This window comes from Podarcis vaucheri (assembly GCF_965113315.1).
Source record: "Podarcis vaucheri genome assembly, chromosome: 6".
Classification (NCBI taxonomy): domain Eukaryota; kingdom Metazoa; phylum Chordata; class Lepidosauria; order Squamata; family Lacertidae; genus Podarcis; species Podarcis vaucheri.
Window position 1 is genome coordinate 32971278 of NC_138764.1, and position 17569 is coordinate 32988846.

Here is a 17569-nt window from a genome sequence, read left to right on the forward strand (position 1 = left end):
GAAGGAGAAGAGGAAGAAGTATGGTTAGGAAGAACCCATGTGTTGTGACAACACAGTTCCCATCATAGATCTTGTTTTCTCCTAAGGAGATAGTGCCTTTCCCCCCGCTGGGAGAAAGCTGAGAATCAAGTTAGCATTCAAGGCAGCCAAACCACGCGCGAGAAAAGCTGCCCGGCTGCTGGATGCCGCGCAGCCGGCCTTATTTCCTCGGTAGGGAAGGCAGCCCCGCCGAGAGGCCGGCCTTCCTCGCCAGCCAACCCGCGGGGCGTTGCAGCCCGGCTGCCCGGCGGCGTCCCTTTCCCCGCCGTTCGCCCTCTCGTCCAGCCTCGAGTCGCCTGCCCCGACGGCGGAGGGGGGGCGCGTGCGCCTGCGCGCGGGTCTCTCCCAGGGACGTGGCCCGCTTTCTCGAGGCTGGAGCTGCTGGAGAAAGGGTGGAGAGAGAAGGAGGGAGGGAAGGAAGGAAGGAAGGAAGGGGGGAAAGAGAGGACGAAGAAAGGCGGGACGCCGTCCGGGCGGGGAGCTCCGAGGCAGCAGCAGCAGCAGCAAGCGGCGGCGGCGGCTCCGGGCCGGGCTGGCTGCCCAGGAAACTGATGTTCTCGCCTCCTCTCCCCGGCAAAGGCTTCCAAGGTGAGCGAGAGGCGCCCCTCCTGGCCCCCATCGCTCCTTTGCACCCCAGGGGGGAGGAGGAGACCCCATGGGAAGAGACCACCCACCCACCACCCCGGGGGAAAGGGTGCCGGGGTTGGGGAGCCCGGTGGCCTTGGAGAGGGCCAGGGCGCACGGAGCCCCCTCGCCGCGCTGCGCCCTGGAGACGCGAATGACAGGAAGGTGTGGACGCCTCTCTCTCTCTCTCTCTCTCTCTCTCTCTCTCTCTCTCTCTCTCCTCGGGCCTGTTGTGGCCTTACAAAGAGGGCTGCTCTGCAGGCTCTCCCTTCCCCGCGTCTTGCAGGCGTCTTGCAAAAGGAATCGCAACAGATCAACATCGGAGAGCGCGCTGCTTGCGCTGCTGCGGGATTTCGTCGGGGTTTCCTCCTCCTCCTTTCCACCCACCGGATTTCCTCTCTGCGGCGGGGGAACGACCCCTGTGTTGTGTGTGTCTGTGGTTAGTCTTTGTGGCAACGTCCCTTCTTGGCTCTCCCAGGCTGAGCTCCAAGTGAAGGGACCTGATCCGGCTTTATCAGACAGGGCATAATCCCTCAGAGATGCGACCGGGTTTTCCTTACAGATGCTCAGCCATCAGCAAGAGTGCCCCTGAGTACGGGCAGAGCGCTTTCTGCTTAACCACAGAAAGGTTGCACTCCCAGATGGCGTGACACAAAACGTCAGCCTTCTAGCTCACTTGTTGAAGATTGATTTCAACCCATGGGATGCATGTACGAGAAGGGGGATATATAGTGGATGAAACTCCCCCCCACACCTAAGAACTGAGTGGCTCCCGTCAGTCCGCACTAGGTCCACGAGGGGCCTCCACAATCCCATCCCAACCACATTTGGCAAAGAAGAATTTTTCTTGTCCCGCGTGTAATTCTCAGTCAGAGGTGGAGGTGTCTAAAATCAGAATGCACCCATTTTGGAGATCCTTTTATGGCAGCGGCAAGCTACATACATGCACACACGATGGCATGCATTTTAAGATCTCTGCATTCTCTCCTGCAAAACAGTTGGTTGAGATGGGGAGGAGGGAAGATCCCCAAAGGAGCTCAGGCGTGGAGTTACCGTAGTTCCTTAGAGAAGCTTAAGTGTCTGAGACACTGTTTTGGAAAAAATAAGCTCTAGGCCTCTGGTCCTTTTGACTTGGCTTGGTTGCACCACCCATTATGGAGACTGGTATGTTTTCCCTGTTTAAGGCTTGAAACCATTTTTCCTGAGCTGCTTTTTCCCTTCCCTTCGCCCACCTATGGTATCCCATAGGACGCTCTGGGATAACACCAAGGTTTTATTACTGATACTGCTCATTCTCATAAGAAGATTCCATTACCCTTGCAGCAGAAGAAGAGAGATTCTGTTGATATGTGTGGATCTTGCCTGGGGGAGTGAATTACCCAAGACATCTAGTTTGAGCCCAGTGGCCTTTACAAGGGGTAACATGTTGATTTCAGCTGGCTTGCAAGCACCTAACAGAATCAAACTGAAACACAAGTTTCTACATGAACCATGTTAACTGATGCCTATCTCTTGCTTAAATGGCAGTAGAATGAGTTGAGGTGATCCTTAAGAAGATGCTAGATATTTATTTAAAAGTGACTGATCCTCTTGCATCCCTGAGGCATTGGAAATATTGATCCGTCTGTTTAAACTTTCATGAGTCTCTGCTTGCTAGTTCAAAACAAGATTTTGTCCATTATAAATACTCATGTACCAAACATTCTTCTGCCAAGCTGCAATTTGGACAGACATTAACTTCAGATTGACTAATTCTAAACCAGAAGGCTTGCATAAGAGTGATGAGCTTGCATAAGGATATTGTCATTTTTCCACAGAATCATAACCCACTTCCTGTAAAAAAAAGTGTTTTTAAAAAATCCCTGTTAAGTCAGCTATTTGTATACTTGGCATGCTGAGGTTCAGTCCAGGATAGCTTTCCGGGAAGTTCAGTTTGCTTTTAGAAAGAGCTTATGTTTCCTCGAAAATTCACCCCAGAAGATACTGTGATGAAACTTTTGAGAGAATAAATGACGTTTAAAGCAGAGGTGCATGCTCAGATCTGCGACGGTTGTTGAGGCTTGGGTGAAAGTGCATCATTCAGCATAGCCAAAAACAATGCACTTCTGAATCTATGGACAGAAAACTATGCACTTCTGGATCTAGGGACAGCGTGTATTCCCCTCCCTATTCCCACTCTTGATTTGCCTGTGGGGCTTAGCTGATCCACAAAGATGTGGGAAAAGCTGCAGACAATGGGTGTTTGGACTTCCCCCATGGAGTAGCGAGTGGAGTGGGAGGAGGCCGAAATATCTTATTTTGTGCAGGCGTTTTTGTAGGGAGGAGAAAGCTGACCTTGAGGGGAAAACAAAAGCTTGCTACAGTTGGAACAACTATGTTTGTTTGCTGAGTTAAAAAGAGAGAGAGAGGGCTATCCACTTAGGATATCCAACTTAAAAACTCTGGGAGATATGCTGAAGGACAAGCCACACATTACAGTTGGTTTATTATATCACTGGTCTCATTTTGTCTGTACTAAATATAGTTGGATTGGGCAAAGGGGTGGGGGTGGGGGGTGGAACTGATTTGATTCCTCAAGTGGTGCCAGGGTGGAGATGTTTAACACTTTCCCTTGCACAATTTTCCCATTCTAAATTGCTTCTCTCACGCTTCTATCTGCTCCACAGGGAAGTATATAAGTGCCTGTATCATGGCTGCATTCCCTCCCCCTCCCTCTCTCCCTCCCTCCCTCCCTCCCTCCCCTTGCAAATCAGCAGACAGTATTTTTGGGGAAGGGTTATTTAAATTGAGTGTATCTGAAGAAGTGTGCATGCACACGAAAGCTCATACCAAGAACTAACTTAGTTGGTCTTTAAGGTGCTACTGGAAGGATTTTTTTTATTTTAAATTGAGGGAGGTAACCTCCCTCCTCCCGCTGCATTTTTTCACTGCTGCTTTACTGATCAAATCAGCGTCTTCTTTCCCTGCATGCAGATGTATTTAGTTAAAAACAAACAAACACCAGGAGATCAATCAAAGATTTCCCAGCATAGCATGCAATTTGTCCCTAAGGCAGCTCAGCACTTGTTACCTTCCTGCGGCAGGATACTATAACCTAGTTTGAGATTAAGATTTACTTACATTTTGACACTATTTTTTCGTTTTTCTGATGGTTGCTGGGATTTTGAGCAAGGCCAGAGAAGCTCACATCAATGTGGGGGAGTGGCTGTCAGGTGCATATTAAAAGTCACGGGGTATTGTGCGTTTCCCCCCTTGACTCCATTTCCTCACCTTCTCCACATTGTTTGATGCTGAGGCCTGGTGTTTTGTGGTTAGAGGGAAATTACATGGTTTTTCCAGCAGATGGCTGATAAGAAGTGTATAGAAAGGCCAGGCTTGTATTCAGGAGGTGATGAAGACTAGAGGAAAACTAAGAATAGGCAATTGGTGCATGGTTTTCTAGGATTTTGTGTTTTTAATGTGGACAGTTGACTTTACCCCAACATAATTCCCTTTTCTTTATTTTACAAATAGGTGACATGCTTAAGATTCTCATTTGCCCTTCAGTTTTTCAAGCTCCTGCATACTGCTAACTGCATTTAAACAAAATCTCTTCAGGAAATAAAATCTGTAAGGTCTGTAAGGACCAGGTACTAGGGCTAGGGTTAAGCTGGCACTAGTGGGTTGTGGGAAGAAATAACAGGAGTAGAATCTCACTCTTTTAACAACTGCATTTTCCCCTCTGAAAGGAAGGGAGGGAGACCTGCCACTAGCAGTAAAGTATCGAGATAGCTTGAAAGTAAATGCAATTAAACCCAATTGGACCTCTTCCCAAATAAATGTGAGGGCTGTGTGTATCTCTTAGGTCTGTCTCCTAAGGCTGCTTTCCATATTTTTTTCTTTCTTTTTTATACCAGTGTACAAAACATTTAATAGATACACCTTTAAACTGTAGCGTTCATGAGGTAAATGTGTATATATCCCATTGAGGCAGGTCTGAGGAAACCCAAAAAGCAGTTGCTCCTTGTTGCTTGTTTAGCTGGGGGAAACTGCAATCTGCTGATATATAATGGGCAGTGCGGCCTTAATTTTTACTGGCTGATCCCCATGTAAAACAACCTTGAAGCACACAGTTCTGTAGGTTTGGAGATTTGTAGAAGGTGATGAAAGATAAGATCTACTTTAATGTAAGATGAGCATAGGGTTAGCATAAGATTAGCATCTGTTACTCCTTTAAATTGTTTTTCCATTCTTGTGTCCTGATCCTAAACTTGCTATGTAAATAGAATGGATATTTCACTGGTACCGATAGAATTTTCATGGAAATGTGATTAGCATCCTATCACACAAGCTGGGTTATAAACAATCAAAAACTGTCCTCTACTGAACTTTTAAGACTAGAAACATTTTTTAAAAAATATTGGCTGTCAGACAGCTCTTACTGTCAAAGTTCTTCCTGGTGTTTAATCGGAATCTCCTTTCTTTTAACTTGAAGCCCTTGATTTGATTCCTACCCTCCAGAGCAGGAGAAAACAAGCTTGCTCCATCTTCCAGGTGACAGCCCTATAGATGTTTGAAGATGGCTATCCTATCTTCTCTCAGTCTTCTCTTTTTCCAGGCTAAACATCCCAACTCCCTCAACTGTTCCACTTAAGGCTTGGTTTCCAGACCCTTGATCATCTTGAGTGCTCTCCTATGCACAATTTCCAGCTTGTCAATATCTTTCTTAAATTGTGGCACCCAGAACTGGACAGAGTACTCTAGGTGTGGTCCGACCAAGGCAGGATAGAACATTACTACAATTTCCATTGATCTGGGCACTAGACTTCCGTTGATGCAGCCTAGAATAGCATTAGCTTTTTTGATGCAGCATTACACTGTTGATTTGTGTTAAGCTTGTGGTCCACTAAGACCCCTAGATCCTTTTCTCATGTGCTACTGGCAAGCCAGCAATCTCCCATCTTATATTTGTGCAGCTGGTTATTCCTGCCTAGGTGTGTAGAACCTTAACATTTGTCCCGATTGAAATTATTTTGTTAGTTTGGGCCCAGTTCTCCTATCTCTTAAGGTCATATTGAATTCTGATTCTGTCTTCTGTGGCATTAGCTACCCCTCCCAGTTTGGTGTGATCTGCAAATTTGATGAGCATCCCCTCAATTCCTTCGTCCAAGTCATTTATAAAGACGTTGAACAATAGCGGGCCCAGGGCAGGAGCACCCCACTTCTCACTTTGTTCCAGGATGATAAGAAACCATTAGCGAGCACTCTTTGTTAGAGAGCCAGTGTGGTGTAGTGGTTAAGAGTGGTAGATTTGTAATCTGGGGAACCGGGTTCGCTTCCCCGCTCCTCCACATGCAGCTGCTGGGTGACCTTGGGCTAGTCACACTTCTCTGAAGTCTCTCAGCCCCACTCACCTCACAGAGTGTTTGTTGTGGGGGAGGAAGGGAAAGGAGATTGTTAGCTGCTTTGAGACTCCTGAAGGGGAGTGATAAAGCGGGATATCAAATCCAAACTCCTCCTCCTCCTCCTCCTCTTCTTCAGGTTCGGTCAGTCAACCAGCTACAAACCCACCTAACAGTTACCTTGTCCAGCCCACGTTTTACCAGCTTTTTCACAAGAATAACAAGGGAGACTTTGTTAGAAGCCTTACTGGAACCCACAACATTCCCCTGAATCACCAAGCTTGTAACTTATCAAAAAAGAGATTTGTCTGGTCTGATTTAATAGTTTCATTCAGCAGGTGCACGTCAAAGATAGGATTCCGTTGTAAATCTTATTTCAGTTCTTGTTGAGTATAAATTGTTTTCTGTTTGGCTGCTTTCCCATCTAACAAGAGCTATCTGATGGTTATAGTTGTTATAACCTCTTTTGCTCTGCCTGTTTGTTTTTATTGGTTGGATATTATCTTGCTTACCCTGATAGTGTAGGAAAAGGAAAGTTAAGTACATCTGTAGGTCATTGCAAATATAAGACTATGCCAATTCTTATCTAAAACAGTAATTTTGTCAATTCATGTTATTCTTAACAGAAGTTTTTTTCTTAAGGGTTGGGTTTTATAGCTCCATTCACTACAATTCACTTACGGAATAAATAATATTCAAAGAGAATAAAGTAAAATATATTAATATATGATAATGGTTGGTCATATTGAAGAGCTGAATGTGAGAAGGAGTAACTTATATCTTCCATCTCGTTTTTTAAACAGGATATTCAGGACCTTGCATTCCTGTAACTTTTTAATAACATTGCTAGTTGGCATTTTTATTGCAATTTGAATATACTTACTGTATTCTTAATTGGAAAATTCATTCTTAATACATATTGGTATTCCCTGTCTTAGATTATCTCAGTAATCTTTCTGAAGGACGGGATTAACAAAATTTCTGAATGATTTCTGTTTTATGGAAAAATGCTATAAAATTGTGAAGTCTTATAAACATCATTTGGGGTTGTAGTCTTCTACTTCCTCTATAATTACTTCCCACAAAATAATACACATTACCGTCTTGCAAACACCTCATTTAGACATTGGCCCCCTGTTAGAATTACAGCATAACTTATCGTAGCATAATATTTAAGATACTGGCTATCATTAAACAGCAGTAAAGTAACCATTAGTGTGTTTTATGGTACATGAAGGCATTAGGTAAGTGTAGATTAGTAATGTCCATGGCTTAGAACCTGGCGAATCCATTTTCCATTCTGCAGTGGACCATAAACTTCACAGTTGGCTTATGATTTGGCTACTGTACTTCCATTTAGGAATAAAAAAATATTGCCACTGACCCACAGGAGAAGCATCATTAGCACTTAATGGGGGAAAGAAATAAGGTGCAAAGGTCTAGCCTTATAAGAAGAGTTTGCTCAGATAATAAATTCCCTGTTGTGTAGCCTGAGGGCCATATTGCCTCCAGGGAAGATTAATTTCTAAGGCTGCCCTTTGTTGGGGTGACTGGTACATAACAGATATGGTGTGATACTATTTGGAACCGTACTGCTCAATATGGGGTGGGTGTGGCTGGCAAGTATCAGGGTCCATCTTTCATCCCTGTTGTGTCTTCCTATTTTCCATAGATTACCAGTCAATATACAGTGGTACGTCTGGTTACGTACTTAATTTGTTCCGGAGGTCCGTTCTTAACCTGAAACTGTTCTTAACCTGAAGCACCACTTTAGCTAATGGGGCCTCGTGCTGCTGGAGCACGATTTATGTTCTTATCCTGAAGCAAAGTTCTTAACCTGAAGCACTATTTCTGGATTAGCGGAGTCTGTAACCTGAAGAGTATGTAACCTGAAGCGTATGTAACCCGAGGTACCACTGTATAGGAATTTCCTGGGTGCTTTGAGATGAATTGAAGGGCAAACACTTTAATTTTCGTTGTTTATTATTATTATTTTAACTATTGCTTGGTTTGCGCGCTGGGAAATCTAGGTGATATTTTTCCCCCTGCAAGGTGTGCTTTTCTTCCTTCGCATCTCATCAATTCAGCTGTCCTCACTTAGGTTCGAATGCATTCACACTTGAGTTTGGATACAAAAGCAATGAATTTTGAGGTGCGGATTCCAGTAACCTCATTAAGTCATGAAAAATCTGACACGCTTCGTATAAGTCAAGAAAACGGTATTGGAGAGCTAGTGATTTCCGGTACAGGTTAGCGAAAAGCAAGAGCCATTGGCATCTCTCTGTCTCGAGACAGCGGAGTGTGCCTCCAGGGTGAATTCGAACCATTGCACCGAATACCTTTTCTGCGGGACACAAGCCTGGGCAGTGGGTGTGAAGGTCCTGGATTGCCCAGAAGACAAGGCCTGCCCCACCTTGTCCTCACTGATGTGGTCCAAAGAAAAGCAGAGCAATGTGTCTGGCACCAGTTTGGCTGTAGCAGATGCAGGAAGGAGGTGTAGAAGATGCCACTCAACCGTCTTAGGGACTTTACTCCGGAATTGTGAGGGGTTTACTCCTCAGCATTTTCTTCTCCCAAAGACGTCCCGCAAGGCAGTGGAGGTTTAGGACCAGAGTTTTCCTTCTCTGAGATTGGCTGCTTTCCCAGGTTGATGAGCCCAACATGCCCCTCACTTCCCTCTACAGCATATACAATTTCTTGGCCACTGGACTTGCTACTTGTCTCGTCTGCTCAACCTCTCTCCACCTGCAGGGGAAGTCCCTAACTCACCAAGGGTTTGAGACCCGTTGGCTATCCCCACATGGTTTAGCCAGCCAGTCAGAGTCATTCCTGCTGTTTAGGTCTAACTACCCCAGAAGGAGCACAGTGTGTACTTACACGCTTACTACTACCCTGAGTGGGACACGGGTGGTGCTGTGGGTTAAACCACAGAGCCTAGGACTTGCCGATCAGAAGGTCGGCGGTTTGAATCCCCATGACTGGGTGAGCTCCCGTTGCTCAGTCCCTGCTCCTGCCAACCTAGCAGTTCGAAAGCACATAAAAGTGCAAGTAGATGAATGGATACCACGCCAGCGGGAAGGTAAATGGTGTTTCCATGCGCTGCTCTGGTTCGCCAGAAGCGGCTTAGTCATGCTGGCCACATGACCGGCTCCCTCAGCCAATAAAGCGAGATGAGCGCTGCAACCCCAGAGCCGGCCATGACTGGACCTAATGGTCAGGGTTCCCTTTACCTTTACTACCCTGAGTGGACCTGTTGAATCAATAGACTCTAGTTCATTATTAATTCATTGAGTTCATAGACTTGTAGAGATGGAAGGGGTTCCAAGGGTCATCTACTCCAACCCCCTTCAATGCATGAATCTGAACATATTTTACCCAAATGCATAATGTACATCGATTTCCTTTAAAGCTATCCTTTAAACATTGTATTCTGTAACATGTCCGAACAGGGGTAAAAAATCAAGTTTACATATATGTACAAACACAGAGAGAGAGTATTCGGTACTGTACATGTATTAAGTAGATTAAATTTTACAATAATAGGGGTATGTCGGTGAGGAAAACTAAATATCTGTCACCAAGGGCAACCTCTTTTCAGCTGACTCCAAAACCTGGAGTGAGCAAATCTGGGCAGAAAAGTGCTTGAGGCAACAGAAGGGGAAAGTAAAACTTTCCTTCTCCATGTGCCCTTTTAGTTGTAAAAAAAATAAATTAAAAATCCCTCTGTTTAATGTGGGTTCAGAGAAGACATGTGAATAAACAACAAGGCTGCCTCAACTTGTCTCATTTGGCCCTTAAATGAAATCTCCGAAGAGCATTTTCAGTAGGTTGCTGTGTGAAACCTGGATATATTTGTGCTCAGCACTTGTATGAGACAAACTGGAAAGGTCAAGCCTACCTTGACATGTCCCTTTCTTGCTTTTGCTAAACATGGCGATTGTGTTACCTGAGAAACAAAAATGCTAACCTGTGCTGGCATTTACAGGTACATAGTGACCGTGTTTTGCAGTTCTGCAGAAATATTTCAAATTAAAGCGTCAACAAGTCATGCAAATTAGAAAACCCCTGGGCTCAGACCAAACAACATTTTCAAGTTCTCTGGAAACTTGCTTTGTGGGGGAATAAATACCCGTCATTGCTTTAAAAGAAGAGGGAACGTTTGCTGTTCTTTGTGGTTTCTTTAGCACGTTAAAATCATGCATATTTACTTCTGCAGTTTTTACTTCTCCTTTCAAGTTCAGTCAGTGCCTATTAAAAAAAAAACAACCTGGTGTTTTTGGGTTCCACTAATGTAGAAGCACTTTCTCGGAGTGAAAGTTTTTCTCTTTTCTTGGCACAGAGCAATTTCTGCCTTGCTCTTGGTTGCTTCCATTGTGCCAAAGAAAACAAATGTCTTGGCTTGTGAAGTATCACCAACAAGAAGAAGCCTCTTGCATGTAAATACGGCTGGCAAATGAGGTAATCGGTTCCGGGTTGGCATTGTTCTCTGTATTCAAATTTATGGAGGTGAATCAGAGACAAACGTTGGCACCAGAGGCTTGCAGGAGCAAACAGGGGAGCAGGATGAGTACAGCTTACCCTGTAGCAAAGCAAAACAAAGACATGTGAATAAACAAAGCAAAACAAAAAATCCAGCATCCTTGATAAGGGGAGCTCTGTTGACTCGGGTCAGCGGTTTATACAGTGGTACCTCAGGTTACATAACCTGAGGTACCACTGTATAGTCTAGCAGCCTATTCTCACAGTGACCAACCAGATGCCTACAACAGTGGTTCCTAATTGGTGGTCTGCAGACCTCAGGATGCCCACGTGACCCACCCAGGGGTTCTGTGGCACATGCCCTTCAACTGTCTGGGCCATCCTGTTGGGGCGGGCAAATGATGATAATAATAATAATAATAATAATAATAATAATAATAATAATAATAATATATTATCTATACCCTGCTTATCTGGCTGGGCTTCCCCAGCCACTGTGAGTGGCTTCCAACAAAATATAAAAATACAGCAATGCATCAAATATTAAAAGCTTCCCTAAACAGATGTCTTCTAAAAGTCTGGTAGTTGTTGTTGTCTTTGACATCTGGTGGGAGGGTGTTCCACAGGGCGGGCGCCACTACCGAGAAGGCCCTCTGCCCGGTTCCCTGTAACTTGGCTTTTCGCAGTGAGGGAACCGCCAGAAGGCCCTTGGCGCTGGACCTCAGTGTCCAGGTAGAACGATGGGGGTGGAGACACTCCTTCAGATATACCGGACCGAGGCCATTTAGGGCTTTAAAGGTCAGCACCAACACTTTGAATTGTGCTTGGAAACGTTCTCGTGTGAGAGCTTGGCGCCCAAAAACGTGTGAGGTCACAGCAAAAACGCAGGTCACGTGACTTGCATGAGAGTGCGGCTTGGTTTTGTGCTGGGACATGTCGGAGGGTATGGTGACACCGTTCACGTAACAAAAACTACCTCAGAGAGATCAATATTTTCAGAGGTAGACATTGGTACTGAGGCAGCACCGGTTGTTTAAATTTTGCGCCCCTAATGATTTTCAACCCGGGGCAACCGGGTAGTATGGAACACAGTATTCCAAGTGTGGTCATATCATAGATTTGTATAATGGCATTGTGACATTGGCAGGTTTTTTCCAGTCCCTTTCCTAATGATCCCTAACATGGAATTTGCTTTTTCATAGCTGCCACACACTGGATCAACAACTCCATTGATCTTTCCACTGTATCTAAGGATCTAAGGTCTCGCTTCTGGTCAGTCACTGAAGTACAGACCCCACTAGTTTATATGTGAAGCTGGCCAAAAAAAAAAAAAAAAGACCCAGTGTGAATCACTTTACATTGAATTGTGCTTGCCATTTTAGTGACCATTTTAGTGATTTAGCTTTTCTGGAGCTCCCTGAAATCCAATTTTGTTTTAACCAAGAATGATTTCATGGTTAATCCTGAAGCAAACCTGGGTTGCTCACTGCTCGTCATCTCAGCAATGCTGAGAAAAAATTATCACCCATCTGCTACTGTAAAAGGTATTTAACATACATTTAAATCTCTTAATTATCACCTGCTGTAATTTTTTGCCTTCCATTTCCCACCTTGATTCTTTTTTCTTCATATACCTGCCAGCTAAGATTTCACTTCATGCATCTAAAGAAGTAGGTTTGAGTCCGCAGAAGCTCATGCCATTAAAAAATGTTAGTCTTTCAGGTGCTACAAAACTCCTTTGCTTTGACTGTAAATGTGAAATAGCACTGGTCATGGGTATAGCCAAGGGAGGGCTGGGGTGGGGGCAGCTGCTCCCCTTAGATCCACAAATATTATTGAAAGTAATCACTTATCTGAGGTTCTGCCCCACCCCCAGCAGAAGCCCCACCCCCAGCAGAAGCCTGCCCTCTGCAATGTCCTATTTATGAGGTATTTTTTACCCATGATTTCCCCAAAAAAGCTCAACAACTTAGATTTCATTAAAAAAAGAAGCTCAAAAATCCATTGCACTGGTTCTTTTCTTTGTTAATACACAAACTACTGGTAAGTAATTTCGTTGTCCCCGAGAGGGGGCAATGACAATAAAGATATTATTATTATTTAAAAAAAAAAGATATCTGTGAGCAAGCCAGCTAGTAAAATTTGGCTGTGGGACTAGACATTTTTGCGGAAGTCTTATTAGCAAGGCTGACGTACCTGCAAGCTTTAAATGTCGCTTTTTCAGAACTTGCAAATGCTCGCTTTTCTATCAGTTCTTTCTTCTCATTAAATAAAAGCGCCGGTGATCGTTAATAGATACCTGAGATGATTCTATGTGGCTGAACAAATTACAGTTGCATGGAAAGGGAAGGAGAAAAAACAAAGATGGTGTGTGTGTGGAACCATTGGAAGGATCCAGCTAAACACCTCTGGCTATGTGCTTGCCATTCCTGACCAGGGAGCTGTTAAATGCCTCCTTGTATGCTTTCCTCCTCAGGTGGCGACAGACAAGGTTACAGGGAAGCTGAGTTCTACTCTCTCATGGGTGAAGAACACTGTCAGTCAAATGGCCAGCCAGGTGGCAAGTCCATCTGCTTCATTACACACGGCATCCTCCTCTACCACGCTCTCGACTCCAGCGTTGTCTCCTTTGTCCCCCGCGGAATTGAGTCCCGATGACTTAGAGCTCTTGGCCAAATTAGAAGAGCAAAACAGGTGAGTGGCAGCTTAGCTTTCCTGGCGGTGCTCAGGTTCGGAAATCGGTTCCAGTGGCGGGGCATGTTTTCCAGCTTATTTGTCTGGCCGTTGGCCGCGAGCTGTATAATTACCTGGCAAGGCGATAAGCTCAGCTTGGAAGGTATCCAGTAGCCTGCGGCGTAGCCATTCTGTCATATGCGTCTGCTGCCAGGTGAGTGAGTCTGGGCAACCTGTGGCATGTCGAATTGTGCAGGTGGGTGGCTTGGTTTTAAAACAACAACAACAGCAGCAGCACGTTCCTGTGCTTTCTTGGAAAGCTAAGCTAGTGTGTTCAAAGATGTGGAACATATAATTGCCTTTAAATCTCCCAAGTTTCCATCTGGTTTTTCAGAAGAATGCTGGGAATTCTTTCTTAATCAAGACTTACATACCTTGCATTCCAGTTTAGTTTCATATTCCTCCCCGACCAGACGGACCATAGCTTCTGTCACAATAAAGGGTTGTGACACTACAACCTCACCCGAATATTGTACGTAAGACTGCAGTACAATTGTGTTGTTGTTGTTTTTAATGCCTTCTCGATAGGCTTGAATGCAAAAAAGATCACATTACGGTCCTAAAAGTACAATAGTTATAAATACAATTGACTTGAGCAGTGTCTCTTCATCAAGGTCCCTGTGCTTTGGCGTTTTGTGTTCTGACTTGGCCTTGTCCACACGGCAAGCCAAACCATGGCTTAATTTGTGATTGTGCCTCCCCCCCACCCCCACCCCCAGCTGCTACGTGCAGCACAAATAGTTCCCCCTGTTTTGTGAACCCAGATCATAGTTCACTTGCTTGTTGCAAACCAACTGTGAGTGCTAAACAAAAAAAATAAGCCAAGAACAAACCTTGACTGGTCCTTCTAGTTTTCCACGTGTAGTTTGTTTGAAACAGATAAAGCATACCACGATCTGGGGCCATGCAACAAGACAAGCTAGACTATGGTTGGTTTGTGACGCGTGTGTCACCCACAGGGACTGGCAGGAAGAACATTCACAATTCAAAGCAAGCTGTGTATGTAGTTGTGGTTGATTGCTATAAACAGTGCAACTACAGGAGTGTTACAGGTACCCATTGTATACCAGCTGTCCCTTATCACCACTGTCAAAACTATTCCTTCTATGTCATTGCCCAAGTATTTAAATTTTAAATTACTATTTTTCTTGATGGAATACGGTCTTGCTGTGCTAAAGCTGTATGTTGGTGTCCTCTAGTTTGGTGGTTTTTTGTTTTGTTTTGTTTAAGAAGCTGGTGTTTCATGTTTCATGTATTGATTTGTGACCTTTTGATGGCCGCTTTTAACAATTTTTGTTTGTTTCTTAACTTGGTTGTGAGTCTCCAAGAGACTGTCCTGTGTTAGGCAAATAAGATGAATATATTTTCTTCTAAATCCTCTCTCCCTGTAGCTAGAACAGTAGTTATCTGTCCTCCTAAAAACAAGTCATGAATGCCAGCAAGGATATATTCATGTGCCTATCTTTCTAATTTTATACACTTCAGTAGGTTTTGTTGTTGTTGTGTCCTCTTTTTCTTTTAGAGTGCCTTTTGTGTCATTTCATTTTATCACAGATCACTCCTAGTCCATCCATTCTCTGTTTCACTTTTGCTCTCTTTTTCTGTTTGGGTAACACTTATATTCTTCGGAAAACGGAAGTAACTATTTTCAGGTGCTTGTATGTGTGTGTTCTTAAAATGGGAAATTCCTTTAGATTTACTGTAATCCTAAGAGATCAAAGCGGAATACCAGTGTTTAGAAAGCCTTATTGAAAACGTGCTTAGAAACCTGAGGAATTTCCTGCTTTCACTCACGAAATGTATGAACCTAACAGTTCTTCAGAGCTCTGCAGGATTCAGATTACACATTCCGTCACTGTGGAAAACAAACTTTGACCTGAGCATGTGCAAAAGATTTGACAAAAACCGGAAGTGTGAAAAAAAGGAAGTAGGGAACCTTTCTCTGGACAAGTACTTGGTTTCTTTATTTTTTTAAGTCACACGGGGTTAAGTTCCCCTCCAACATATATTGTGATGGTTCATTCTTAACCAATCACGAATCTGTTTGAGGAACGTAAATCATTGATGGAAATGAAGTGGCTTCTTTTCTACTGACTGCTTACGTTATCATAAACTGCAGATTCTGAATTAAAAAGGAGCCATGGACTTATCAAGGTAAGGATTACAACAGAGAATTAGGATAAATACTTCAAAATACAAACGTTTGCCCCAGTCCGGGTTGCAAAATTATGACTTGTTATGGTGAAGTATTTGTTTCATTCTTCTAGAGTAGACAACCGCGCTTTCTATGCTTATCTGGAGTTTGGACTTGTTTACTGCACTGCTTGTAAGGGAAAGGTTTTCTTTGTGTTTTGCAAATGTAAGGAACGTAGCAGTTTTGCCTTGTAGGCCAAGTCGGGTATGAAATTATTAAATTTCATGAGCCATGTCTTAACATTCGAAAAGTAGTCCATCACTTGCACACTGATGGTAAGAGGTCCAGTTCCAAATCTTGTATTTGGACGTTGTGATTCCTTTTCTCCCTGCTTTCCCGTCCTGTGCCCTACCCTAATTTTTAGTTACGGATAATGCTCATGTCTTGCCTGTTCAGGTAAATAATTGCTGTTTTAACTGAGTTCAAGGTTGATTTAAACATAAACAGTGACAGAAAAGCTCTTGTTACAGCTGATTCATGAGCTTATCATAATCTTAAATGCTAAAAAAGCTAAGGAAGTAGAAATGGAGCAGCGCCTGCTGTAAGTCCCCCTTCCCGCCTCCAGAACATTAATTCTATATTCCCTGGATTAATGTTAAGCCATAAAGTGGTCTAGTTCTATCATAGGTGGCTCATTCCCTCGACAGTTTATGAGAATTTGTCATTCTCTGGCAAATTTTCATTAAGCTAACAACTGGAAATAGGGATGCGGGTGGCGCTGTGGGTTAAACCACAGAGCCTAGGACTTGCTGATCAGAAGGTCGGCGGTTCAAACCCCCATGACGGGGTGAGCTCCCGTTGCTCGATCCTACTCCTGCCAACCTAGCAGTTCGAAAGCATGTCAAAGTGCAAGTAGATTAATAGGCACCGCTCTGGCAGGAAGGTAAACGGTGTTTCTGTGCACTGCTCTGGTTCGCCAGAAGCGGCTTAATCCTGCTGGCCACATTACCCGGAAGCTGTACGTCGGGTCCCTCGGCCAATAAAGCGAGATGAGCGCCACAACCCCAGAGTCAGTCACAACTGGACCTAATGGTCAGGGGTCCCTTTACCTTTACCTTAACAACTGGAAATATAGAAGCATTTGGGTATTTGCTTTTCAGCATAACAAGTGTTGCATGTGCTTGTTTAAAGTATTTCTATAAAGTTGATGAGCAAACAACTATTCCTTTAAGGCAGCCTTTGCCAAGCCGGTGTTCTCCAGAAGTTTTTGGACTACAACTCCCATTAGCTCTAGGCAGCATGACTGGCCGGGGGTGATGGGAATTGTAGTCCAAAACATCTGGAGAGCCCCGGCTTGGCAAAGGCTGCCTGAAAGGAAAAGTGCAGGCTAAGTTTAGTAATCTCAACTCATTTGCTCAATATATTTAGAAAGGAGGTGGTGAATGGAGCAGGGGAATTGGGTGCATGGGGTGTGGGAAGTTTACAATACTAACTTGGGCCTTTTGGCAGAGCAAACCACAAATGAGAAAATAGTTTGGGATTTGTTTCTGTCATTGATAAATCAAATGTCCCAAAGTAGAACCATAACACATCCAAGTGAACGGCAAAATTGTAAGCAATATATAACTGCTGATAGGGCTTCTGACTATAAGAGGAGAGGAAAGTGAACTTTCCCCCACTTATTGGCAGATGATAATGATGATGATAGCATCAGTTCAGTCCAATCAACGGGACTTACTCATTTGTTAAATGAGGCTTAGTCACTACTTAGTATGTTCATGGTTTCAACCTCACTTATTTTACTAATAAGTTGGGCTTAATACTTAGCTAGGGATGTGGGTGGTGCTGTGGGTTAAACCACAGAGGCTAGGACTTGCTGATCAGAAGGTCGGCGGTTTGAATCCCCGCCACGGGGTGAGCTCCCGTTGCTCGGTCCCTGCTCCTGCCAACCTAGCAGTTCGAAAGCATGTCAAAGTGCAAGTAGATAAATAGGTACCGCTCCAGCAGGAAGGTAAACAGCGTTTCTGTGCGCTGCTCTGGTTCGCCAGAAGCGGCTTAGTCATGCTGGTCACATGACCCGGAAGCTGTACGCCGGCTCCCTTGGCCAATAAAGCGAAATGAGTGCCACAACCCCAGAGTCGCCCGCGACTGGACCTAACGGTCAGGGGTCCCTTTACAT

General features: G+C 44.3%; 1 protein-coding gene across 5 annotated transcripts in view; it reads left to right on the top strand.

Moving 5' to 3' along the window:
- Positions 1-361: 361 nt before the first annotated feature.
- Positions 362-17569, top strand: part of EVI5 (ecotropic viral integration site 5) — a 72332-nt gene continuing 55124 nt past the window's right edge. For 3 of the 5 annotated variants that reach the window (XM_082227840.1, XM_082227843.1, XM_082227844.1), the window contains exons 1-2: positions 362-627; positions 13000-13217. In XM_082227840.1, the coding sequence (XP_082083966.1) occupies positions 13069-13217 (149 nt within the window). In that variant the 5' untranslated portion in view covers positions 362-627; positions 13000-13068. Of the gene's footprint in view, positions 628-12048; positions 12068-12999; positions 13218-15381; positions 15411-17569 lie in introns of those variants that run through there. The other 2 variants (XM_082227841.1, XM_082227842.1) reach the window with 2 other exon arrangements.